The sequence below is a fragment of the Rhipicephalus microplus genome, chromosome 10 (genome assembly GCF_043290135.1).
Source record: "Rhipicephalus microplus isolate Deutch F79 chromosome 10, USDA_Rmic, whole genome shotgun sequence".
Taxonomy (NCBI): Eukaryota; Metazoa; Arthropoda; class Arachnida; order Ixodida; family Ixodidae; genus Rhipicephalus; species Rhipicephalus microplus.
In genome coordinates, this window is record NC_134709.1 from 37,973,864 (window position 1) to 37,999,147 (window position 25,284).

Genomic DNA, 25,284 nt, shown 5'->3' on the forward strand with positions numbered 1-25,284 from the left:
AGCCAGCATGCGCATGGTGACCGAATCATCGAGGTCCCCGTCATCCAGCGCATACATAGGGACCAAGTCGACGAGACCCCGTCACCAAGCGTGTACATGGTGGCCGAGTCGTCGAGGACCCCATCGCCAAGTGCGTGCACCATGACCGAGCACGTGCGTGATGACCGAGTTATCGAGGCCCCCGTCACCCAGCATGCGCATGGTGACCGAATCATCGAGGTCCCCGTCATCCAGCGCATACATAGGGACCAAGTCGACGAGACCCCGTCACCAAGCGTGTACATGGTGGCCGAGTCGTCGAGGACCCCATCGCCGAGTGCGTGCACCATGACCGAGCACGTGCGTGATGACCGAGTTATCGAGGCCCCCGTCACCCAGCATGCGCATGGTGACCGAGTCATCGAGGTCCCCGTCATCCAGCGCATACATAGGGACCAAGTCGACGAGACCCCGTCACCAAGCGTGTACATGGTGGCCGAGTCGTCGAGGACCCCATCGCCGAGTGTGTGCACCATGACCGAGCACGTGCGTGATGACCGAGTTATCGAGGCCCCCGTCACCCAGCATGCGCATGGTGACCGAATCATCGAGGTCCCCGTCATCCAGCGCATACATAGGGACCAAGTCGACGAGACCCCGTCACCAAGCGTGTACATGGTGGCCGAGTCGTCGAGGACCCCATCGCCGAGTGCGTGCACCATGACCGAGCACGTGCGTGATGACCGAGTTATCGAGGCCCCCGTCACCCAGCATGCGCATGGTGACCGAATCATCGAGGTCCCCGTCATCCAGCGCATACATAGGGACCAAGTCGACGAGACCCCGTCACCAAGCGTGTACATGGTGGCCGAGTCGTCGAGGACCCCATCGCCGAGTGCGTGCACCATGACCGAGCACGTGCGTGATGACCGAATCATCGAGGCACCTGTCACCCAGCGTGCGCATGGTGACCGAATCAACGAGGCCCCCGTCGCCAAGCATGCGCATGGTGACCGAGTCGTCTAGGCACCCATCGCCCAGCGTGTACGTGGTGAACGAAGAGGCGCGGTCATCAAGCTTCTGCATCGTGAGAAGCAAGCGCACCTTGTCACCCGCCACCGTCTACGTGGTGAGTGAGCATGAGACGCAGCTGCCGCGGAAGCCCACCCGTTCACCCAACGTGTGCATCGTCACGTCGTCGTCGTCGACGTCAGCGCCACGCTTGTCGTGCGACGCGCATCGTAACCGATGAGAGGGTCCCGTCACCCGGCCTTTGCATCATCGCTGAGACACGCAGATCTCCGTCTCCTACTCGGGTGGAGGTCATTGAGGAGCACAAGCGTTCATCATCACCGACCATCATCCAGGAGGAGACGCTACAGGCCTGCGTCCCACCCGTCGTCGCACTTACCAGCGAGTGGAACTGGCGGGTGGTCGCCCAGTTCCAGACTTTGTGTCCATAATTTGGAAATTCGGTGCCCACCTCGCTTTCAGTGTGACGGCACGCGCGCATATATATATTAAGGCGTTCCCTAAGTTTTCTATAACTGAAGAATAATAAAATTGTGGCGCAATTTGTACTACAATGTCACGGCTCCGTTTGTGAACTGGATGCAGTCTTCAGTGAATGTATGCTATTCTGCAGGTACGTTAGGAGTGCTTCAGTTGGGATGTTAAGCACGTCTGAAGAATCGTAAGTGAAAGTGGAAGCCGTTTCCAGACAAAGGAGCTATTCGTATGCATGTGCCAAAAGTTCAAAAGCAATGTATATTAGCGTAATGTGTGAGTGCGCAACCGGTGTCTGTGACAAAGCCAGCAGGAGAGGGGTCACAGGAGGAGGCTGGGAGTGGAGGAATACTGACCTCTTTAATTTGCCTTTACTCTCACCCACAGGGAGTGAATGTTTCATGACACGTATTTTTCTAATGAGCTGTTCCAGCTCGGCATAAAGTGTCCGGTGTATTGATATTTGGGGTTTGTCCCGAAATCGCGATTTAAGTGGAAGGCTACGGAACCACCTGGGCTTCTTATAAGCTCTAAAAGAGGGGCAGGTATTCAATGCGTCGGGTCAGCATTCAAGCGCTCCAATGAATACGCAATTATGGGTGAGAGAATGAGAAATCTGTGGAAATAAAAATATAGGAGATGACAAAAACGCTTACTGAAGCGAGATTCTTCGAGAGGTGGGATTCAGACTCGCGTATACCTCGATCCGAAGGAAAGCTTCCTATAGCCACTCCACTCTCCAATCACGTTAGCCGAGGATAGCATATAGACTTGCGTAGAATTGCGTTGCATGTGGTTTGAAACGAAAGTGATGGTCAGGATGAGGCGAGAATAAAGCTTAGCTGTACAGAGAGAATTAGATATCAACGAAAGAGTGAAAAGAGGGCATGACGCGGGGCTCCGTAACTTTTGAGTATAGCCCCGGCCTCTTGGCGCAACTCCAGTAAATTTTTTTGTACGAAGCCCTTTGTACGAAACGTTAAAGGAGTGGTGAAGCATTTCATTGCGTACTGCAAGCACTTTTGTGTCATGCGCTGAAGTTGCTTTATGTAGCAATGTCCATGGCTATCATCCTCGCAAACCCCTGCGCTTTATGTAAGCTTATCGCTTCTAATGTTCCTAATACTCATGCTCCTGTTGCCATCGTTGCGCATGTATAAACTGTTTATATAAACATCTACAACTGTTCAACATACGTCTGCGCGTGCACCATTTGTACATATATTTAGCGTCATTTCATAGGTATCACTCAATAAACAAATTACAGCACGGTCACCTTCCCTTCACATGCTTCGCATAACGTCGATTCACAAGGTACGTGGGATTGATCTGATTGATTGATTAAAACTTTATTTTGTCCTGAGAAGACGCAGGGGAGACCCCGCGCTACCCGGTTAATCCCACGTAGGGACCGTCCAGCCGAGCTTGGCGGCCCGTTCGCGGGCACTCTGGACAGTGTTGGGACTCCGGGTCCTGCCGGTCTCGTTTTCGGTAGCTGACCCCGTCGCAGGATCCATCGTCCAACAATTCAGCGAGAAGAAGCGCCCGAACGAACAACAGAGATTTATTTACATGTGGAGAAGTGGTCAACTGACCCAAAGAGAGAAGAGTGCGTGTGATACAAAACGTCTTCGGCATTTTATAGCGCCGCGCCGTTGACACTGGGCGCCCCGTCCGCATCGTCAGCCAATACGGTGTCTCCGGCCCCTCGGCCACGAGAGAGGGGGAAACACACCTCACAACACATGGAGTGGCACATCCCAACACGAGGTCCATATATGGTCACGGCGCCCTAAAATGTTACCAAACATGGTCACGAACGCACAGCAGACCCCGGAGCTCTCCCGGCGAGGAGGAACCCGAATGGGGAGGTGGGGGTGGACGACACCGTCAGGTCAAGAACCGGTTCTCCCCCAAACTCTCCCTGCTTGGCTCCCCAGGGCCGGTTGTAACAGTCTCTCGCGCGGGGGGGGGGGTGAAGATCTCGATGGGCTGAGGTTTGCAGCCACTGTCCGGAGAGATCAGCGCCGGCAGTCGGTTTGGTGACGACCGTCTTTGATGAAGTAGAGGGCAACACCTGCTTCATTGAGGGCTCAACAGACATCACATACGCACATGAAAACACAACTACTCAGCCGGTGAGCGCCGGACAATTCCGCCAAACTCCACCAGGCAATTTTCCCCTTTAACTGGTATTAAAGGAAATACACAATTTATTCAAAATGTTACTCACACTTTAAGGTGACACAAAACAACAACACTGGAAGCACACCGAACCCGAAACCCTGGATAGCCGTGTCTTCAACGTTTTCAAACAAGTACACCTAAAGAGTAAAAAAAAAACAATCACTAGCTCTTGTCTAGGTCAGGAAAAAAAATGCCAGAGTTCTCGAGACATCCTCTCGCGTTAGGGGCATCGACTTAAGCCATCAGCGTTGCCATGGAGTACACCCTTTTTGTAGCGTATTTCAAACGTATATTGTTGCAAAACGAGGCTCCAACGCAGCAGGCGGCCGTTCTTAGAGGACATGGTCTGTAGCCAGGTGAGAGGACAGTGGTCCACTTCCACAATGAACTTGCTTCCGGCAATATAACAAGCCAGTTTCTGGACTGCCCAAACCAAGCACGCACATTCCTTTTCGCTAGCGCTGTAAACCTGCTCGCGAAGAGTGAGTTTCCGGCTAACATAGAGGACGGGATGCTCTTGATCCCCCTCATCCCTTTGACTAAGAACTGCCCCCATGCCTCTATCACTAGCGTCGCATTGGACTATGAAAGGCCTCGAGTAGTCCGGTGAACTAAGCAAAGGTTGGCTCGACAAGGCCGCTTTCAAAACGCGGAAAGCCTTTTCTTTCTCCTCATCCCAGTCGACCATTTGGGGCTCGGTCTTGCGCAGCGCGTCTATAAGAGTGCTGGCAATGTCGGAATATCTAGGGATGTACTTACGATAGTAACCAGCTATTCCAAGAAAATCCCGAATATCGGTTTTCGTTCGGGGCTGGGGAAAGTCTCGGATAGCTGCCACTTTCATTTCAGAGGGACGGCGATGCCCTCGACCGATAACATGCCCGAGATAGAGTACCTCTGCTTGTGCTAGCTGACACTTGGGCACCTTTACCGTTAAACCTGCTTCGCGTAGGCGTGTCAGTACTGCTCTCAAATGCGCCAAGTGTTCTGGCCAGGACGAGGAAAACACGGCGACGTCGTCCAAGTAAGGCAATGCGAAGTCCTCTTGACCCCGCAAAACCTTATCCATTAAGTTTGAAAAACAGTAAGGCGCGTTCTTTAGGCCGAAACTCAACACTTTAGGGCGGAATGTCCCCAATGGTGAAATAAATGCAGCATACCGGCTCGCCCTCTCGGTGAGCGGCACCTGCCAGTAACCTCTCACTAGGTCTAGCGTTGAGATAAATTGCGCGCTGCTTACCCTCTTGACGCGTTCCTCAATGTGGGGAATAGGGTATGTCTGATCCTTGGTGATGAGGTTTAACTTACGATAGTCTACGCAAGGACGCGGATCTTTGCCAGGTACCTCCACAAGAATGAACGGGGAAGTGTAATCACTTTCACACGGCTCAATCACGCCCAATTCCAGCATCCTGTTAACCTCTGCTTTTATTAGCTCAAGCCGGCGAGGTGACACCCGATACGTCTTAGATCTTACCGGTTCCGACGAGGTAAGCTCTATGTCATGAGTGAGGACGGATGTCCGGCCTGGCTCGCTTACAAATCTGTCCTGAAACTCGGTCAAAAGACCACGCAATTCCTGCTTCTGCTTCGTTGTTAGTTGTGACTTTGATACTAAATCCTCAACTCTTTTCTCGATCGGGACTTCGTCCGATTCGGGAGCTAATTTAGGGATTTCTGCCGGAACCTCTTCCGGAACATTTAAAGTCATGTTCACGATGGCTTCCCTCTCTTTGTAGGGTTTGAGTAAGTTGCTATGATACACCTGGTGTGCCTTACGACTTCCTGGTAATTTTACCACATAGTTGGTGTCAGACAATTTTCGAGTAATCTCGGCCGGGCCGACCCATTGCACTTCAAGCTTATTCTTTTGGGAGGGCCTCAACAACATGACCCTGTCTCCTACAGCAAAGTGTCGCGCTTTAGCTGTCCGATCGTAGTAAAGCTTAGCCTTCTGCTGTGCTTTGGTCATCGCACTCTCGGTCAGTTCTTGGGCTTTTGTTAGACGATCCAATAAGGTGAGGACATATTCCACTACTACAGGATCATCACCCTGACCTTCCCACGACTCTCTCAGCATACGAAGAGGAGACCGCAGTCTGCGGCCGTAAACAAGTTCCGCTGGGTAAACCCTGTTGTCTCATGTGGTGCAGTTCTTAGTGCAAACATCGTTGTAGGTAAGCACATTTCCCAGTCAGTTTTTCGTTCAAAAAATAAGGCTCTTAACACTCGCTTCATCACGGAGTGAAGCTTTTCTATCGAGTTCGACTGCGGATGGTACACTGAACTATGCAATAATTTCACGCCACACCGCTCTAGAAAGATTGTCGTTAAGGCACTCGTGAAAATGGTGCCCTGGTCTGATTGTATCTCGGCAGGAAAGCCTACCCGGGCAAACACGGACAGAAGTGCGTTCACTACTTCGACGGAACTTAGCTCTTTTAGCGGGACCACCTCTGGAAATTTAGTAGCTGGGCAGATTAAGGTCAGGATGTGACGGTAGCCTGAAGTTGTCTTGGGCAAAGGACCTACTGTGTCAATTACCAACCGACGAAAGGGCTCAGTGATTACGGGTACCAGCTTCATTGGATATTTCGCCTTATCTCCCGGCTTACCCACTCGCTGACACACATCGCAAGATTTTACAAACCTCTCTACATCTTTAAAGCATCCAGGCCAGTAGTATTCCTGTAAAAGACGATTTTTCGTCTTCTTTACGCCTAAGTGGCCTGACCATGATTCTCCATGCACCAAACTAAGCAAATCCTGACGATACGCCTGAGGTACGACTACCTGGTCAAATTCTACTCCTCGCCTATCTAGATATTTTCGATAGAGTATGCCGCTCCTCTCTTGGAATGTCACATTTCGTTTGGCGATTCCCTCTTTCGAACTGTCCTGGAATTGCTTAAGCGTCGGGTCCCCCTTTTGTTCGGTTATTAATGAAGCGGGACTCACCTGCAGCAGCCGACTGAAATTATCCGAAGTTGGCATGACACACAACTCTTTTGTATTTCCTAGTACCTGGAATGTGTCACCCTCTGTGCTATCCTCTGTACTACCAGGAATCGGCTTGGGAGCAACGGCATTTTCTATTTGCTCGGTCAACGAGGCGTAATTGACCCCTTCCAATTCGGGAGGAGGTTCATCGTCGCCTTTAGGAATGGTTGCTTCCGCGACTACGGCTTCTGCAGCCTGTTCTCGCACAAGTCGATTTGTTACCGTGGTGACCAACTCGCAACCAGGCCCGTTGTCAATTTGAGGCTTGTTTGCCTCAGTGAATGTTGCTCTTGCAGCCAGCGCACGTGCCTTCGATCTAGTCAGTGCCTGCACTATGCCTTCTCCCAACGTTAGACCTTTCTCCTTCAGCATTTGATCTGACTTATTTGAAAATAAGTAAGGATACTGAGGGGGTAGATATGGCGATACCGCGGCTTCCGTTTCCAACGTACCAAATGCGCCTTTAAGGACAACTTTAGCTACGGGGAGGCACTGACTGTTTGCTTCTACGGCTTGTCTAATCCAGGCACAGTCTCCTGAGTACTGTCCGGACTGAACAAAAGACGGATGAACTACGTCCATAGTGGCTGCGGAGTCTCTAAGAACCCGACACTGCTTGCCGTTCACGGCAAGGTCGTACATATAGGGCTCTAACAACTTCATGTTCTCGTCGGCTTCATTTATAGATAAAAAGGCCACCTTTTCTTTCGGGCAGTGTTTCGCGAAGTGCCCTGTTTCGTGACAATTGAAACAAGCAGCCGGTTTTCTCGCCTCAAATTTCCTTTTGCTTGCCTCTGCCGACGGCCCATGGTTAGATGAATTGTTTTCCTCACCCTTTTGTGCGAGACTTGTCGGTTGTTTTCTAAACGGCGCCTTATTCGGTAGTAGGAATTTTTCCCTTTTAGGCTCGCTTTTTGCCCCGAGGGCGCGGCGCGTAACGAATTCTTCAGCGAGCTCTGCGGCTTTCGTTACTGTGTTCACGTCCGGTCTATCCTGCACCCAGAACCTCACCTTTTCTGGTAACCTTTGATAGAATTGTTCCAGACCGATACACTCGAGCACCTTGTCATGATTCCCATACGCCTTTGCCTCTTTGAGCCACTCCCCCATGTTGGCCATTAACTTGTAAGCAAACTCCGGGTATGAATCATTGTTCTCTTTTACGGCGTTGCGAAATTTTTGTCTGAAACCTTCCGCTGACAACCTGTATTTCTTGAGAAGGCTCGACTTTACCTCACTGTACTCGTCAGCCTCCTCTTTCGTGAGGCGCGCGATTACTTCTGAGGCCTCCCCCGGAAGTAGGGACAACAAGCGTTGAGGCCACGTATCCTGGCTGAAACTTTGCTTTCACAAGTTCTCTCAAAGTTGACGAGGAACAGCCCAATGTCCTCCCCTAGCTTGTACGATCTCATTAGGTCCGTCATTTTGAACCTGACCCGCTCTGCTGTACCGGATGCCTCGCTGCCTCCTGCTCTACTATTATGGCTAATCTCTAGCTCGAGGCGCTTCATTTCAAGCTCGTGCTTTCGCATCTTATCTGCCTCGGCCTCCGCCGCCTTTCTTTCGGCCTCTGCCGCTTGCCTCTCCTGAATCTCCTCGACACATTCTGACAGCTCGTCATCCTCCGCCCCCAATGCGAGAATCGCCTCTATCAGCTCTGGCTTTCTTTGAGAGTCCGACACCTCCAGATTCAACTCCCTTGCAAGTAGCAACAACATGGACTTTCGCAGGGATTTCAGATTCATGGCTGCTTCCAGTACCGCTGTCTCTGTTCCACAAAGATTCCTGTTCTGCAACTAATTAACCTTGACGGCAACGGCAGCTCTAGATACCTGCCTTGCCTCAAGTTTTCCGTTAACTTAGTCTACAAATAAAGCTTCAAAAGCTCTTACACGGAATCCTGCCCTGTCACTGTTAACCTTGACGCCACTGACAGAAAGAGCTTAACCAAGCTATCACACAATTTCTGCCTGACGCAAGTTACCTGTTAACCCAATGACCAAGACAGCCCCTCTCTACCAGCTTTTACTTAACACATAGAGTAAATGCCTGGTAAAATTTAACAGAGAAAGCCGGCACTCACCCAGTTCGCAGTCATGTCTCCGGCGTCGTGCCTCTCAGAAGTGCCGTTCGATTCCCTCTGGAAGTCGATGAGCTCGTGTCCTCCTCCTCCTGTCGTCCCGTTGTTGAACTTCGGGCTCACTCCGTCCAGTGGTCGCTTTCGGGGTTATCGGCATCCCGCCGCTGCCATCCAGTTGTTGGGACTCCGGGTCCTGCCGGTCTCGTTTTCGGTAGCTGGCCCCGTCGCAGGATCCATCGTCCAACAATTCAGCGAGAAGAAGCGCCCGAACGAACAACAGAGGTTTATTTACATGTGGAGAAGTGGTCAACTGACCCAAAGAGAGAAGAGTGCGTGTGATACAAAACGTCTTCGGCATTTTATAGCGCCGCGCCGTTGACACTGGGCGCCCCGTCCGCATCGTCAGCCAATACGGTGTCTCCGGCCCCTCGGCCACGAGAGAGGGGGAAACACACCTCACAACACATGGAGTGGCACATCCCAACACGAGGTCCATATATGGTCACGGCGCCCTAAAATGTTACCAAACATGGTCACGAACGCACAGCAGACCCCGGAGCTCTCCCGGCGAGGAGGAACCCGAATGGGGAGGTGGGGGTGGACGACACCGTCAGGTCAAGAACCGGTTCTCCCCCAAACTCTCCCTGCTTGGCTCCCCAGGGTCGGTCGTAACAACGGCCAGGGTTTGATCCTTAAGTTCGGGGCTGCGTAAGAGCGCAGCCCACCTGTTCTCGCTGAGGGCGGGGCCGATGGCTTCACATTCCCACAACACATGGTTGAATGTTGCTAACAGTCCACAAGCGGGGCAATCCGCACTTGTATACCGTTCAGGATAGATGGTATGAAGAACCGCAGGGTTAGGATACGCACAGGCTTGTAATAGTCTAAGGGTGACTGCCTGCGCCCTGCACAAAGCAGGGTGTGGGAGAGGGAATACCCTTCTTCTTGACAGATATAAGTGCTTTGTTATTTCGTTAAACGTAAGTGAGGGTTCGCAGCGAGGCAGAGGGTCTGCAGAGGCGGCGCGGTCAGTGAGTTCTCGCGTGGCCTCGTGTGCGCCCTCGTTCGGGTTAGAGGTAGAGCCCTCAATCGACCCCAGGTGAGCGGGAAACAAAGTGAGAGACTCTTGACTCATATACTCTTGACGCTTTGGAGAATGCGAAGGGCCTGAGGGGCTACCATCCCGGTTTCGTAAGCTTTGATAGCCGCCTTGGAGTCGCTGTATATTGACTCTCTGCGACTATCATAGCCAGCGCGATTGAGACGAATTAAATATGCTCATATGTTACGACTCACTGGCCCCGTGACTTAGTCTGCAGCCTACTTGTAAACACGTATACCGCGAGAGCCACTGAACTCGCTGGTCAACCTCTGCCATGTTGTCAGCGCTGCTGTTTCGTCTGCCGTGTTATGGTGGCCATAGCTGTGTTAAGCGTTGCGACTGCTTGTTTCCTCAATCATCAAACTACGTTGATAATCTAATGCGGACGAAGAAGATGGGAGGAGTGTAAAAATCAGTCAGAATTAAATGATCGATTGATGATGATGATGATGACCCTTGTTATTCTGGCACACACCCACAAAGGAGGATCAGCCAAGAACCGGGCGGCGGACTGAATATATATATATATATATATATATATATATATATATATATATATATATATATATATATATATATATATATGTGTGTGTGTGTGTGTGTGTGTGTGTGTGTGTGTGTGTGTGTGTGTGTGTGTGTGTGTGTGTGCAAAGAAAAGCCAAAAATAGAAAAATGAGTATATCTGACTTGGCGAACATCATTCGTGGCGGCGATTTTGTTCTTGTCTTCTAACCGAGGGTATATACGTTTTCCGTCAGTCTTGGACAGGGCCGCAAGATTAGGCGTATTCAAACAATTTTCCACTACGATCATTGGAAGTTTTTCGTAAGTGACGAATGAAGCAGTGAAATCACAACATTGGTGATCTTAAACAGTGTTTAAGTATGACACGTAAGTGACATGTTGTACAGGCTGTTTCATACTTTAAGAAAAAAATCTCGGAGTATGTGGTGTCCATGATGGCATCGCGATGCGGCCAGCAGCAGCCCGCGCATTGCGCAGACACTTGCGAAGCCTGACGCGGCGCACGCTGGATTTGTGGGCCACACGACCTCCGATATTGCGCGCAGACGGGTTTCTCTCCGAATGGGTTCCATGAGTGCGATTTCGCAGGTGGGGGTCGCCCGCTTCTCCTCCGTACCGCGGCGCTCGCATGCGAAGCCGTCAATAACCGAACATATATGTGAAGCCGTGAATGAGGGAACTCAGGTGCACACACAGCAACGCTGCACTTCGGCTAGGTAAATGGTGTAATGAGAAAAAATCGCGGCATATGCACGAACTGTATGATGATGAGTGGGTGAAGCAGTAGGATCGTTCGGTATTACCGCAAATCACCCGTGACATTGACCACTTACGCATATACTTGAGTGACAAGGCGGTGTACAGTTATATAGAATGATTATTGGAAATAACTGGTATGTTCTGTTGCGTTGGCAAGTTCGTTTTTGCTCCTTTATTACTGCTGTGTGGCATCGCATCTATAGCCTGAAGTTGGCAAAAGGGTATGTGCACATTTCCCTGGTGGCTGTTGGTTGTTTCCAGTCATACGAAATACATCGTAGAGCATATCGAGACATCACATATATAAAGCCAGCCGTTCTCTCAGACAACTACATTTGCCTCCACTGTGGCAATTACAAGCCCACGCTTGGTCCTCACCCTTCATTTTGGTCATAGTCCTTTAACAAGTTCTGCTGAGTGATCACAGCATGCAGTTGTCACAAGACCAATGATCACATTGAGCCAATCACGTAGTGGACCTGGGAGTCGTCCAGGTTGTTGACACCGTGGAAGATGCGGAAGCTCCGAATAGGCCCCCAACGTCAGACAAGGCCGCAGCTTCGCTGTTCTCAGGCCTTGGCGAGATGCCTGAAGAATGCCGCATTCGTATCAAGCCGGGAGCGATTCCATTTTCTCTCAGCGTTCCTAGGCGCATCCCTATTCCCCTCGAAGGCATAGTCAAGAAGGACTTAGATGCCATGGAAAGGGACGGGGTCATCCGGCGAGTCACAGTGCCAACCCCGTGGTGTGCTGGTACCCAAAGCCGATGGCGAATACAGAATTTGTGTTGACCTCACGAAGTTGAACCAAGTAGTTCTTCGGGAGAGACACCTTATGCCCACAGTGGACCAGGTACTTGGCCATCTTGGCAATGCCGCGGTCTTCTCGAAACTTGATGCAAAATCGGGGTTTCATCAAGTAAGGCTATCGGAAAGCTGTCAGGAGCTGACTACCTCCATAACACCGTTTGGACGCTACTGCTACCGTCGCCTGCCCTTCGGCATCACGTCCGCTCCCGAAGTATTTCAGCGCCAAATGTCTCGGATTCTAGAGGGCCTGGAAGGGTGTGTGAACATGGTAGATGACATTCTAGTATTCGGCAGGAGCCGTTCCGAGCACGACAGCAGACGCCAAGCAGTCCTTCGCAAGTTAGAACAAGCAGGCATTACGTTGAATGTTTCGAAATGCTCCTTCGGGGTACCTTCCGTCAAGTTCCTTGGTGTAGTGGTGAGCGCCAGTGGCATCTCGGCTGACCCTGACAAGGTATCTGCTATTGTGAACATGAAGCCGCCGACAGATACACATGGCGTCCGTCGTTTCCTGAGCATGCTGAACCACATTGGAAGATTTTTACCGAACCTGTCTGCCGTCACTACACCGATACGGCTCCTGTTGAACAAGAACGCGGTCTGGACCTGGGACCATGCGCAAGCAACCTCTTTCGAGACATTGAAAGGAATGGTGGCATCTAATGCTTGTATGGTCAGCTACAATCCAGAGCTACCTACCCTTGTGTCGGCAGATGCCAGTTCGTTCAGGCTAGGCGCGGTTCTCTTGCAGGAGCAACAGACGGGAGAGCGACGGGCTGTCGCGTTCGCGTCAAGAGCACTGACTACCGCTGAGCAGCGGTACAGTCAGATTGAGAAAGAAGCGCTTGGTGTCTCTTGGGCTATCGAGAGGTTTGAGGAATTGTTGCGTGGACTCAGCTTTGTCATTAAAACCGACCATCAGCCGCTCGTCAGGTTGCTTGGTTCCGCCGATCTGGACCTCATGCCCCCTCGCATCCAAAGATTTCGCATAAGGCTCATGCGATATCAGTTCACAGTCAAGTATGTTCCAGGAAAGTACCTGGCCACGGCAGACACCCTTTCTAGGGATCCCGAAGGCTCTTCCACGTCCGAAGAGGACAGCACAGAAATTTTTGTGTCTCTGGTCGTGGCAGCCCTTCCTTCAACCCTGGCCGTACGTCTTGAAGACTTCAGGTCTCACCAAACTTCATACGGCGAGTGCTCAATGCTGAAAGCATACTGCATGAAAGGGTGGCCTCGACGAGACCGTCTGCCGCTCAACATGACGCGTTACTGGGACCACCGGGGAGACTTCACTGTATGCGAGAACATGCTGTTCATGGGCGGACGCCTAGTTGTGCCCGCAGCACTACGCAGAGACATCGTGAACCTGCTGCACGATGGTCACCAAGGCGTCAATCGGTGCTTGGCGGTGGCCCGAGGCTCTGTGTGGTGGCCCGGTCTCAACAGCCAGGTTAAAGCAGCTGTAGAGAACTGCCCAGCATGTGCTTCTATACGCGTTCAACGCTGTGAGCCCATGATTGCGACCGAGACACCATCAGCTCCGTGGGAAAGGGTGGCCATTGACTTGTTTCATTTTGCTAATCAAGAGTTCCTGGTGGTTGTCGACTACCGTTCTCGGTACCCTGAGGTCCTCACACTCCGGTCCACTTCTGCGGGAGCCGTTATTTCTGCGATCAAGAGCACATTTGCCCGACACGGCATCCCGGTGACTGTTGTCAGCGACAATGGGCCACAGTTTTCCTGCAAGCTTTTGAGGACTTTGGGAATACATACGGTTTCACGCATGTCACGAGCAGTCCACGCTACCCGCAGTTGAACGGCGAAGCAGAGCGCATGGTTCGCATGATCAAGGAGTTGTTTCTGAAGGCCACAGACCCGTTTCTGGCTCTGCTAGCATACCGTAACACTCCCGGTGTGTCTGGCTACAGCCCGGCCCAACTGCTCATGGGACGCTCTCTGCGAACTCGTGTGCCAGCCACGGCCCGAAGCCTTGTTCCAGATTGGCCCCAGGTGAAAGAATTCAATGACAGAGATGCCGCCCAGAGACGAAGACAACAGAGAGACTACAATAACCGACACGCAGCGCATGACCTTCGTTCTCTCGACGATGGGGAGGAAGTCTGGGTGCGTGACCCGCGGGCAAGGGCGACGGTCCTAAGCCCGGCTCAAAGACCCCGCTCGTACATCGTCCAGACGCCCAGTGGCATACTAGTGAGAAACCGCAGACACCTTGTCCCCTGCAGCAATCCTCAGTCGGCCCCCTCAGATGAGACGGGAATCCCCAACCTTGCGGCCCCGACATCGGCGCCGTCTCCCGGACCACAGCGGGCAGCAACCGGTAACGCATCGGACACTCCTGCACCAGCTCCTGCTGCAGGATCGCCAGGTCACCGTTACACACGATACGGCCGGCGCGTGGTGCCACCTCGGAGACTGAATTTGTGAGACTGTGTCCTTCTTGTCTCTGTGTCGTCGTTTTGTTCTCGCGCTATAACTATCGTCACTGCTGCAAGGATTGTTTTTTGGTGGTGCTCTTTTGGAACACTTGTGTTTGAGAGCTTCGGAAGGAGGGATGTAGAGGACGCCACCTGTTGCTTCTAGTAACTGGGAGGTGGCGCCCCCACTCTGTATAAAAGGCATCGTTGGGCATTAGACGGGACTTTTTGCTGTTTGTGAACTACGCGTTGTCGGGTCATTCTTCGCGGGCTTCACGCCAACTTTTGGCTCGGCTAGCGGCGTCCGCGCTACCCGGGCACGTCACTACAGTGAGCGTAAATCAGACGATAATATTGTAGTGCAACTTCCAAAGTGACGTACATAGCTTGTGCCTTTTTAGTTATATAATATTATATTTTAACAAATTAAAAATGTTTGCACTAGTTTTTGATTGACTGTATGGCAGAACTTGCTTTTAATTTTTTTTTACATTTATTCTTAGTTGCAAAACATAGCAGCACTTCCTGAACACACGGGCATCCAAAATTAATTTTTAATTTTCTGTAATAAACAGTAATACAAACTGTGTGATAACAAAAAGTATTAGGTTTTTTAAGTAAAACAAGTACGCGATAACTTTTTTAGGCTGTAAAATTAAACAAGTTGTTTGCAAGACCGAAACACATATCCTCAGAGATTTAAAAGCAAAACGCAAAAAACGCTCGCCAGGGGCATGTGATGCCGATCGTCTTCGGCTGCTCTCTTCTTTGCCAGCAAGGCGCTACGGTTTCGTATTCACGCCGCATTCGTGCTAACCTAATTACGACAAATCACCTTCCAACTATCCGAAGGTAGGCCGAGAAAAATAAGCGACAGAGTTGCGCCACTCGTGGCTGTTCGCAACGTTCCGCGCGTTTACACTAGGGAGACGAGCGTTGCCGAAGCATTGAGAAGCAGGTATGTGTGTGTACTACGTGTGTTCTACGTGTTACCGGCAGTGCCGGTGGTGATCACACCTAGCGGTTGCAGGTTGCCGCCTCGTCATGGCCTTGTCGGATCGGCTCGTCGTTTGTTTTACGCCGTGCGATGCTCGTGCCTATCGCTACTAGGGGCATTCGCGCGCTCCACTGCTCGATTGAGCGTTTCCTGCCTGCGCGGGGATTGTTGACACGAGCCATCGGAGACTGCAAGGCGTGGTTCGTGTGCTGCCTCATTCATTCGCATGGCATCGCCGTCCCGGTCGCCGCTTCATTTCTCTTTCCAGCTTTCGGCCCAGCTTATCTTGCGAATGTGAGCCCCATTCGGCGCGTGAAGCGGCCCATTATTTTCGCTTGCCGATCAGATCGGGGTAACGTAGCTAGGTGTGTGTGTAGGGTATGTGATCCTAGCGGCGTAGGTGAAACGAGTGGTAGTTTCGTAGTTTTCGAATAGCGTACGCGAAGTTGGCGGGTGTAGCGTTTGTGTATGGGTTCCGTACGAGTTCTCGAATAGTGTTTGCCCCCCGCAAAAGCTGACGCGTGCTCCAGTCACCGCGAAAGGGCTTTGCGGGCAGCACGCTATTTCGGATTCTATGCGGGCGAAACGGAAACGCTAACGTCGGGTAGCGTTATGACGCATGCGCAGTGGTAGCGATCGCAACGCAAAGCTTTGGGGTACGCTATTCGAGAACTGTCATACTGCACTATTGTAGAGTGGCCGGTGCTGGGGCGGTGCATGCGTTGTCGGCAAAGAATGCGTTCAAGTTTAAACTGCATGGTTTCGTTTTCGGTGGGTAAGCCTGTGAACTTTTGTGGCCTTGGTGGCATAAAAGTTGCTATGCCCTTTTCCCTACAGGGGACCTCTGAAAAGAATGTCAGGCGCCAAGCCGAACGTGGTCTTCGTGCTGGGACCTCCCGGTTCGGGCAAAGGAACACAGTGTCAGAAGCTAGTCGAGGTACGCACCTGCGCTTTGAAATGTCTTTGTGTTCTCAGATGGCTTTGTATTGCCGCGCGTTGTTGCGTCTAGAGAAGCAGGCAATACTGAATAAGTACGCTACCTTTTCAATTAACGCAACACGTCGTTGAAAAATATCGGCTGCGTTAGAAGTAGCCGTGCCACTAGCTGATTATAAATGTGATATGTAGCCTGATTGTTTTTAAACCAGCCAAATCAGAGCATACATTTCATCTTGTGTGTTTTCATTTGACGCTTGTGATCTGCTTCATGCTTTCAAGAGGCAGTTAAAGCACTTGCTTGGCTCTATTGACTAGACGCACTCACTGAAGCGAAGTTACACCTATTTGCGAGATACTGGTTGCTCATCGCTTGCGATTTGTAATTTTGTTTGAGTCATTGGAAACGCATCTTAATGTTCATGGCATGGTGGCCTTTGTTTAATCTACCTTTCCAGCAACCGTTGATTGCATGTGCATAGGAACGCAATCTGCATTTGTAATAAACTGAGAATCTTGCTTTACCTTAGAAACAAAGTTCCTGTACACTGATTGCAATGCCATGAAATCGCGAGCTTGGTTCATGGAACACTATGTGTAATAGGAGTGAACCTCAAAGGGGCCTTGAAACACTTTTTCAGCGCGGTCGGGAAACGCTGCCAATCGGTAGTCGAAACTCCTGAAAGCATGTGAGCAAACTTTACAGCTTATGTTTGCGTTAGACGGCAACACATTCAATGGTTCACATTCCCGTCAACTCGCCGTGGGTGTGTATTACTTTTCACAGCAAAACCTGTTATGAAATTGCAACAAGCGGACCAGCTAAGCTGACTTCGTCAATGAAAGCGCTGCTGGCACATCAATATCCCAGCACTGCGTTTAAAACCTCTCCTTAAACAAAAGCTCAGGGCTCATTCGCAAAGCATATGGGATAAGCCCACACAAAATAAACTGCACATTTTTAAGCTACAAATTAGTCTTTGGCCGCCAGTATCAAAATCTCGTCGCACTGTAGTTACACTTACAAGGCTAAAGACAGAACACACGCACATTACACTCGTACCTTTTGTCTGGTTGCAATCCTCTGTGTGACATATGTGGTGAAGCCCTGACCGTGCTTCACATTTTAATACCATGTAATGAATTAGACACGCTAAGAAAACAACGCTTTCCGTTGCTCTACTGACAGCAGATACCCTTTCATCCGTCAGTGTTGATCGGTTGAGAACCACTTTCCACACATAAATCATTTCTGGCATTTTGAACAGATGTGCGTGCTATCATGCCATATACCCAGGTGCTCCGTAGCACGACCTCTGGAGAGAGGTCACTGCTGCCGTGGCTACATTCCCACCATGGTTTTGTTATCACAACCTTTCGCCATTCACTCTCACGGCACATATTTTTTTACTATGTTTTTACCTGCAGTAGCCCGAGGAATTTTAAGGCCCTCATACAGCCACCTACCATGAGCATTGTTTCTATCGCTTGTCTCATGGCCTGGTGCTCTTTGGCCATCAAGTGGCCCTTGCGCCACAAAACACCACACATCATCATGAAATTACTACAGTGGCCGTTTTTGGCACTGTATTTGTCCGCCACCGCCGGTATCCATAATTCCTATTGCGTGAAACAAGAAAAAAAAATATAATAAATATCCAGGATGTAACGGGGCCTGAACTTGGGCTCTCTTTATGGCAGCCCAGCATTCTATCCCAGAACTATGCCAATGCTTGAAACTCGTTCGCAAAAAGACTCTATGCAGGCTTCATGACAGGGAAAAAACCACATTAACGTATGTGATACTGCATGCTAGAAGAGTAAAATAACAACTGGGTATCATATAACGCAAACTGCATAACAAACGGGTCGTTGAACGAATTACAAAAGGACAAGCCATAATTTTGCGTCATCGGCTACCACATCAACAGTGTGCCCATGACGCCTCCCATATGTCGTAACACTTTTCTGCGGATTGATTAATATTAGTATATTGGATACTTCTATACTTCATAAAACATGATCATTTATGATGTGGGGGTTACCTTGCAAGTTTACTTATGTTAATTGCAAAGGAAGCCCATGAGGTCATCAAGATCCATTTTCTCGGGACCTCAATGAAGTTCTCACTCCCTCATTAATGTATGTAATTAAGTGTGGTAGTAAAGTAAAATAACAATCACACGTCACACAATGCAATTCATGCAACTATTGGGTCGTTTAAACTTTTCAACTTATAACAAAGGGGCTTAGCCATAACTCCTAGTCATCAGCCACCGAATCGACAGAGTGTACTATCTGCGTCAAACGAAACCCAAACAGCCGCGAGCCTTCGTGATGTTATAGTGCGCGCCGTCCACTTGTGACCATTGACAGGCCCACATATACGCGCAGACCTGCCGAACAAGAAGTGCGCGTCTGTCAATCGTGATAACTGGATGATGCGCACTATACCATCGCGAAGGCATGCCGCTGTTCGGCTTTCATTTGATGCTGATAGTACATAATGTCTTGCAGATGTGTAGGGGGCAGCTGGCTTCTCCACAGAATGCCAAATGGTGTTGTGGATACCTTGAAAGTCTACTGGTATTGGTCACCTTGGGAGAGTTCACAACGGGATCAAGAAAGGCTGCTCTTCCAGCTTTCGCTGTGACTGTGCTGCGCTTTCCACATAGACTTGGTGTTCTGTTTTTATTTATTTATTTATTTATTCCAACTTTATTGCACATCAACATTGTACAATTTTTTTGGATGTATTAACAGGAAATATAACGAAGACTCTTTGGTAGATAGTGGCTATTAGTCACATAATGTTTTTTTTGCATGCTGTTTTTGTTTTGTTTTTTTTCTATTCATTAGTTAAGGAGACAATACAAGCCTGTTGACTGGACGTGTGTTGTCGTGCATGGAACAGCATGACAGACGACGACACGTGCACCAACACGGCTTTGTGCGCCTGCACGTACTACTACTGCCAGTCTCGCGAGTTATTTCCGCTGTAAGGTGCTCATGCTGCATGTGGTCGATGCTCGCTGAATGTAGTTAAAGATGCTCGACGCTATGCACTTTCCGGGCTGTCAAAATAAATCTATAGGCCTTATGGCAGCTTACAAACCCAGGTCCTGGACGGCTTCCGGTTTTGTGCTTCGTTGCCCGCTAGTAGCATTGGTGGGGACCAAAAGCCTTGGCAAGTAGCCCACTCCTGTTCAAACGCTTCCCTCTCTGTGACTGGCCATATATTTCGAATATATATTTTTTCAGGGCTACACACAACTTACTAAGAGATAGCTCTTTACTTTAGTTGCCTTCTTATTATGTGAAACCGGAAAAAGTGTTTTCCTTACTCTGCCACAACATGAAAAACAATCTTTCTGCTTCAGTATTAGAGGGCGATAACTGATGCGATTAAGTTTCTTGGGAGGCAACGCGTGCTTCTGTTATTGCAATGTTGAAACCGAGGGAAAGGGTGAACACGTAGTTGGCCACTATTGTGCACCTTATAGCGATATAAAGAATTTGGCGACATGGAATCTGTAATATAAATTTCAGTTGGTTTCTCCATTTCTAGAGATTTGGCTACAAGCACCTGTCTGCGGGAGACCTTCTGCGGGAGGAGAAGGGCACCCCGGGCTCCCAGTTTGGCGAGGTCATTGACCACCACATTCGCAATGGTACCATCGTGCCCGTGGAGATAACGTGCCGCCTGCTGGATCGGGTATGTTGAACTGCACTCTGATCACATTTGTTTTTGTGTGATACCCAGCTTATGTGTGCCAGTTGCACTGTATTTTTTTTTTTTCTCTTCTTGGAAGCACCTCGCAAGATTACAATATGTGTGAGGTGCATCTGCTCATACAGAAGAAGGAGCTTAATAGAGAAGCAACGAGCATAGAGGAATCGATATTGGCATCAAAGTGATATGTGCATTTGGTGTGAAGTTCAAGATTTCGAAGCATCTTTTATTTTCCGAATTGTGGCCATGTTAGTGTGAAAAAAATTTCCAAGGCTTGTCATCTTAGCGTCTGGTACCTGTAACTGGCGATGTGGTTGACAGGGGTGTAGCCATAAGTTTTTCTTTTTTGGAGTTATAAAAAAATATTCGGGAGAAGGGGATCAGACAATTGTGAGAATTTTGCAGCACCAGTGCCTGAAGTTTATTTCCTCCTCTCTTTTTTTCGATTGCCAAGCATACTCTCAAGGCAATAGTGGTGTCTCCGGTACTGTGGAAGCATAATTCGTCTAATACAAGTTCATTCATTCCTTTAAATGGTGCCATGCAACACTTTTTTGGGTAACCATCAAGTGGCTTCATTAAAGGAGTTTGCCGTCCTATGAATTCACAAGCGCAAAAATTTTCAGAATCCTTCAAGTACAACCAGTGGTAGAGATTTCTTGCGCTCTATGATTGATTTTTCCTCTCGCCCCTCTAAAAATGCTGGAAGTCAAGCATAGAGGGATGGCACGAAGGAAAGAAGTGAGGTCATGCACGTGTCGTGATCTTTGGCTCTTTCTTTATTTTGGATGAGTGGCTTGCTTTCGGTGTGATTGTTAGTAAATTAATTGTTAATTCAATTGCGGGCATGCTGGACTATAATGTTTGGCTCACGTGTACTATAAAGCCTCGATTACCATCAGCAGTGTTTACTGACCATGGTGAAAAAGTGTTGCAGTGCCCCTTCAATGGGTGGTTTCATCCCGGCCTTGGTGAGTTGGGACCTAAAGTTTCAGCAAAATTTTCCTGGTTGTACAAAGCTCAGCAAACGGCAAGAAAGAGTTGAATGCTCATTAGCCTATCCAACACAGGCAATGCAGTCGAGTGGGAAAAGTCACTTCCTCATCGACGGCTTTCCACGCAACAAGGACAACCTGGACGGCTGGAACCGAGAGATGTCAGACCGCGTCAACCTGCAGTTCATCCTCTTTCTCGAGTGCCCTGAAGAGGTGAGGACGTTCTCGTCTGCGGTTTCACACTGCTTTGTTTGTATCAATACAGGAATGTCGCTGTAAATGCGTGTACTGGCTTAAGGAATGTCGGTAAGTGGGTTGGAGGAATTGATGTCATCAGCGCTCGCACGAAGTGCTCACATGGTATTGCTTGCACCTCAGGGAAACAAACATCTCGGTGAATCGGTACCAGCTATTCAAGGACACCTTGCAACAACAGTCGTAATGCTCAGCAAAGAGGTGTGGGGAAGGTCCACAGTGATTGAGGTTTTATTGCTGCATTGAATGCTACAAGAAAGATAGTAGACGCACTGCTTGGACTTGCGTTTCTCATCTCTGTAATTTCAAATTAATAGATTTGTCGTTGCGATCAACCTACTTGCCCAAAAATGTGTAATCATGGAGCCCTGTACTTCTGCCTCCTGCAATTTTTTCGTGTAGTTCTTGTGTCTCCAAAAAATCGTCATCATCAGCCTGACTACGCCCACTGCAATGCACAGGCCTCTCTCACATTCCGCCAATACACCCGGTCTTGTGCTTTCTGCTGCCACGTTATGCCTGTAAACTCTTTAATCTCACCGGCTCACCTACCTTTATCTCACACTCGTGCGCTCGCCTTCACTGGAAATCCAGTCGGTTACTGTTAATGACCACTGGTTATCCTGCCCATGTGCTAGGTGCCCAGCCCATGTCCATTTCCTCATCTTGATATCAACTATGATATTCTTAACTCTCGTTTTTTCCCTACCCACTCTGCTCTCTTGCTGTCTCTTAAGGTTACACTTGTCATTTTCCTTTCTGTCGTTTGCTGCGTCCTCAATTTAAGCTGAACCCTTTCTGTAAAGCCTCCATGTTTCTGCTGCATAGGTAAGTACTGGCAAGATGCAGCTGTTATATACCTTTCTCTTGAGGGTTAGTGGTAGACTGCCATTCATAATGCTTGCCAAATGGGATCCACCCCATCCTTGAGCTTCTGGTTGCTTCATTCTCATGAATCAGCTCCGCGGTCCTAAGTAAACATCTGTCCTAAGTAGACATTCGTTTACAACTTCCAGAGTCTCGCCACTTATTGCAAAGCGCTGTTTTCTGCTGAGACGTTCCTTAAAGTCCCTTGGAATGTGTTGGTCAGCGCAGTGTCTCAGTAGGGCACAAATCGGCATCAGTGTTTGCAATAGTGCCACTTTACAGTTCATTTATCTAGTCACGAGAGGGAGAGGGGCTCGGTGTCATCTCTGCGGCTTGGAATTGTGCACAGTTCATGTAGCATACTCTGTGATGAGCTCTTACACACTTCTGACTCTTGCAAGAGCTGTATGAATTGCCTGGCTTGCCTCTTTAGTGGTGGAACTGGTTCTTGTAAAGATTGAACAATTGCCAAATTGACTGTTGTGTTTCATATGGGCATGCAACCGCACATCAAGTTTTGAAAAATAATGAAAAACATTCTCGCAGGTCTGCGTGCAGCGGTGCCTCAACAGAGGCAAGGCGGGCAGTGGCCGCACAGACGACAACATCGAGAGCCTCCGCAAGAGGTAGGCACGTTGGATAAATTTTTTTTCTCTGCAAACTGCTGCATGCAGTGCGTCTATCTTGGTTCCTTTCTGTTGTATGTACTTGTCTGTGTCATTGCCTATTTTTTCATAGTTATTGGCTTGAACAGTTTGCTTCAGGCAAGCTCTTGAAGTGAAGGATTTAGAAGTGAACAAAATTTCGCTCGTTGACGTTGCCGGCGGCGCCTGCAATGCAGTCCACAAACCAGTTGCTCTTGCGACGTTGGTCATGCAGCCTGTAAAGCTACTTGTGTTCTAACGTGCAGGTTTAAGACCTACGCGAACGACACACTTCCGATTGTGGAGTACTATGACAAGCAGAACTTGGTCAGGCGGGCTGACACCAGCTGCAACGATCCCGATGAGGTAGGTGCTCCACATTTTTGTTTATGAGAGCACAAAACAGTGCGTGCTATGCTTGCGATTTTACTTTACTATCTGGCTGAGTTGCTTTCTTTTTTTTTTTCCAACTTATAGAAAGAGCTCACCCAATATTCAACGCATCTTTTGGAGTCTTGTTTTTCTCACCTTTCATTCTTCAAGCTGCGGAATGAAAGCTCTTATCTGCCACTTCTTTGTCTGACTGATGTAATAGATCTAATGAGAATAATTGGTTTGTATTTTGGCAAATGCTCTATGTAATCAGGGTTTGTAGCAGTACTTGAAACCCTTGAAAACCTTTGAATTTTGAAATGGTAACTTTAAGGCCTTGAAAACTTTTAAATTTGTTTAAGGTCCTTAAAAATTCTTGAATTTCATCAATCGAAGTTCCTTAAGCCATAATTTAGTGAATTTCTTTTCGTGTGTGCCCGGTTCTTACGTGCTCTCAAGCCAACAAACCATCCAATCGAATCCGTTTTTCTAGCCATAGTGCAGTGTTATTGTGCAGTGTACTCTTCTAGTACACTGTAGTTGTGGTAGCGCTTGCGTGGTTACAGCAGCAGTGCAGTTAAGCCTGGCTTTTTTGTGGAGACTGTGAAAGTGTGCACGGACATGCGCAGTCGCGTCGCTTATGGTGGAGCTATGCCGGGCAAGTGTAAATTCCAGCCGTTTTGGTCATGCATTATTGCTTATAGATTTTACTAGAACTCACATGAGGCAAAGTCTTATCATGTAGGAAGAGCTTCGACGTGCCATCAGTGGGGGAGTCTGCCCTTAAAAGTCGCATGAAGAGTACGAAACACATAGAGAATACATAAGTGACTACAGTCCTTGGTAACTTGAGTGCGTTCATGGTGCCAACCATACAAATAAAATAAAGTACAAATCTTTATGCTGTAAAAAGTGGTGCTGTTGTTTTCTGCGGCTTCAAGTGTTATTTTAGGTCCTTGAAAAATATTTGTTAGGTCCTTAAAAGTCCTTGAAAACCCTTGAATTTTGTTTCACTTAGGTGCTATGAACCCCGGTAACGCAGGTACATACAGGTCAAATGCACTGGCATTACTTTTAGGTTTGTATATATTGCACTGTCCATAGATAAACGAAAGAAATTGATTTCTAAGGCTTTGTTTTTCTCATTAGGCACTACATTAACGAGAACTAACAGACAATCAAATGAAGTGGACTGGGAATGACACCAAGCCTAGCTCAATTGGTAGAGCATTGGACGCGTTATTCAAGGATGACAGGTTCTATCCCTGACGGCAGAAAGTTATCATTTTGTTTTCCTTAATTTCTTCTCATTTTTAACGGAAGTACTACAGATAACTTCCCTCGGCTCGAATGTCTGCTCTCATAAATGTGCTGCCTATGAATAGAATTTTGGTATCCTGAAGACATCCTGGGCACTTGCCTGAAAGTGTACGTTTAATTGCATTTTTCTTTTTGTTTCAGGTGTTCAAGACTGTTGCAGAGCATTTCGAACCTTACGAATCCACCAAGTGAAGACCACAGTCTTCGCTCGAGGCTTGACTTGTTGTCGCATTTCATAGTTGAGATTACTGTATATGATGTGCTCGTTTTTTTTTTTAGCCTCTTTGGACGAACTTTTTGCTCGCGTCAAGATAGAACGTGTTGAGAGTTATGCGCCAATTAACGACATAGCATGGCATTTATAGTGTTGTCCGCCTTCCCTAATCGCGTGCTTCTTTCTTGCGTGTGGTTTACTCTTCCGTACGCTGCGTCGCACAATGGACCAATCGACTTTAGGACGTTTGCAAAAGGCGCCTTTTGCTGCACTGTCGAGGGCGCCTTTTTTACTTGTATGCAGTAAAAAACTGAGCGTCATTTTAGATGATTTGACCAATTCTGGCAAATGCTGTCTGCAAATCGTGTGTTATTTCTGGCCTAGTCATAAGAGAAGCACCGGTAAATGTCGTCTTGTCCTTAAAGTGGTGCTGGCACAAATTTCGAAAGGGGAGCTTACTCTGCCACACATGTCTTCTGTATACAAGGACACCCGTGTGTATATGTGAAGCTCACCCGTAAATGCTGGTATTATATTTTGGCAATAAAGTCCATTCCTGCTTGGCA

At 48.8% G+C, this 25,284-nt stretch overlaps 1 protein-coding gene across 5 annotated transcripts; it reads left to right on the forward strand.

Annotated features, from left to right (window-relative positions):
• The first annotated feature begins 15,168 nt into the window (after positions 1–15,168).
• On the forward strand, positions 15,169–25,284 carry Cmpk (cytidine/uridine monophosphate kinase Dak1). 5 transcript variants are annotated; one of them, XM_037432501.2, is made up of 8 exons: positions 15,181–15,343; positions 15,416–15,582; positions 16,220–16,319; positions 19,887–20,033; positions 21,122–21,259; positions 22,715–22,794; positions 23,079–23,178; positions 24,646–25,284. In XM_037432501.2, the coding sequence occupies exons 2-8, from the start codon at positions 15,473–15,475 to the stop codon at positions 24,694–24,696; spliced, it is 726 nt and encodes a 241-aa protein (XP_037288398.2). In that variant the 5' UTR covers positions 15,181–15,343; positions 15,416–15,472; the 3' UTR covers positions 24,697–25,284. The 5 variants fall into 5 exon arrangements, with proteins under 5 accessions (XP_037288400.1, XP_037288398.2, XP_075731598.1 ...); XM_037432503.2 differs by lacking the exon at positions 15,416–15,582 and having other exon boundaries at positions 15,169–15,343; XM_075875483.1 differs by lacking the exon at positions 15,181–15,343 and having other exon boundaries at positions 15,362–15,582.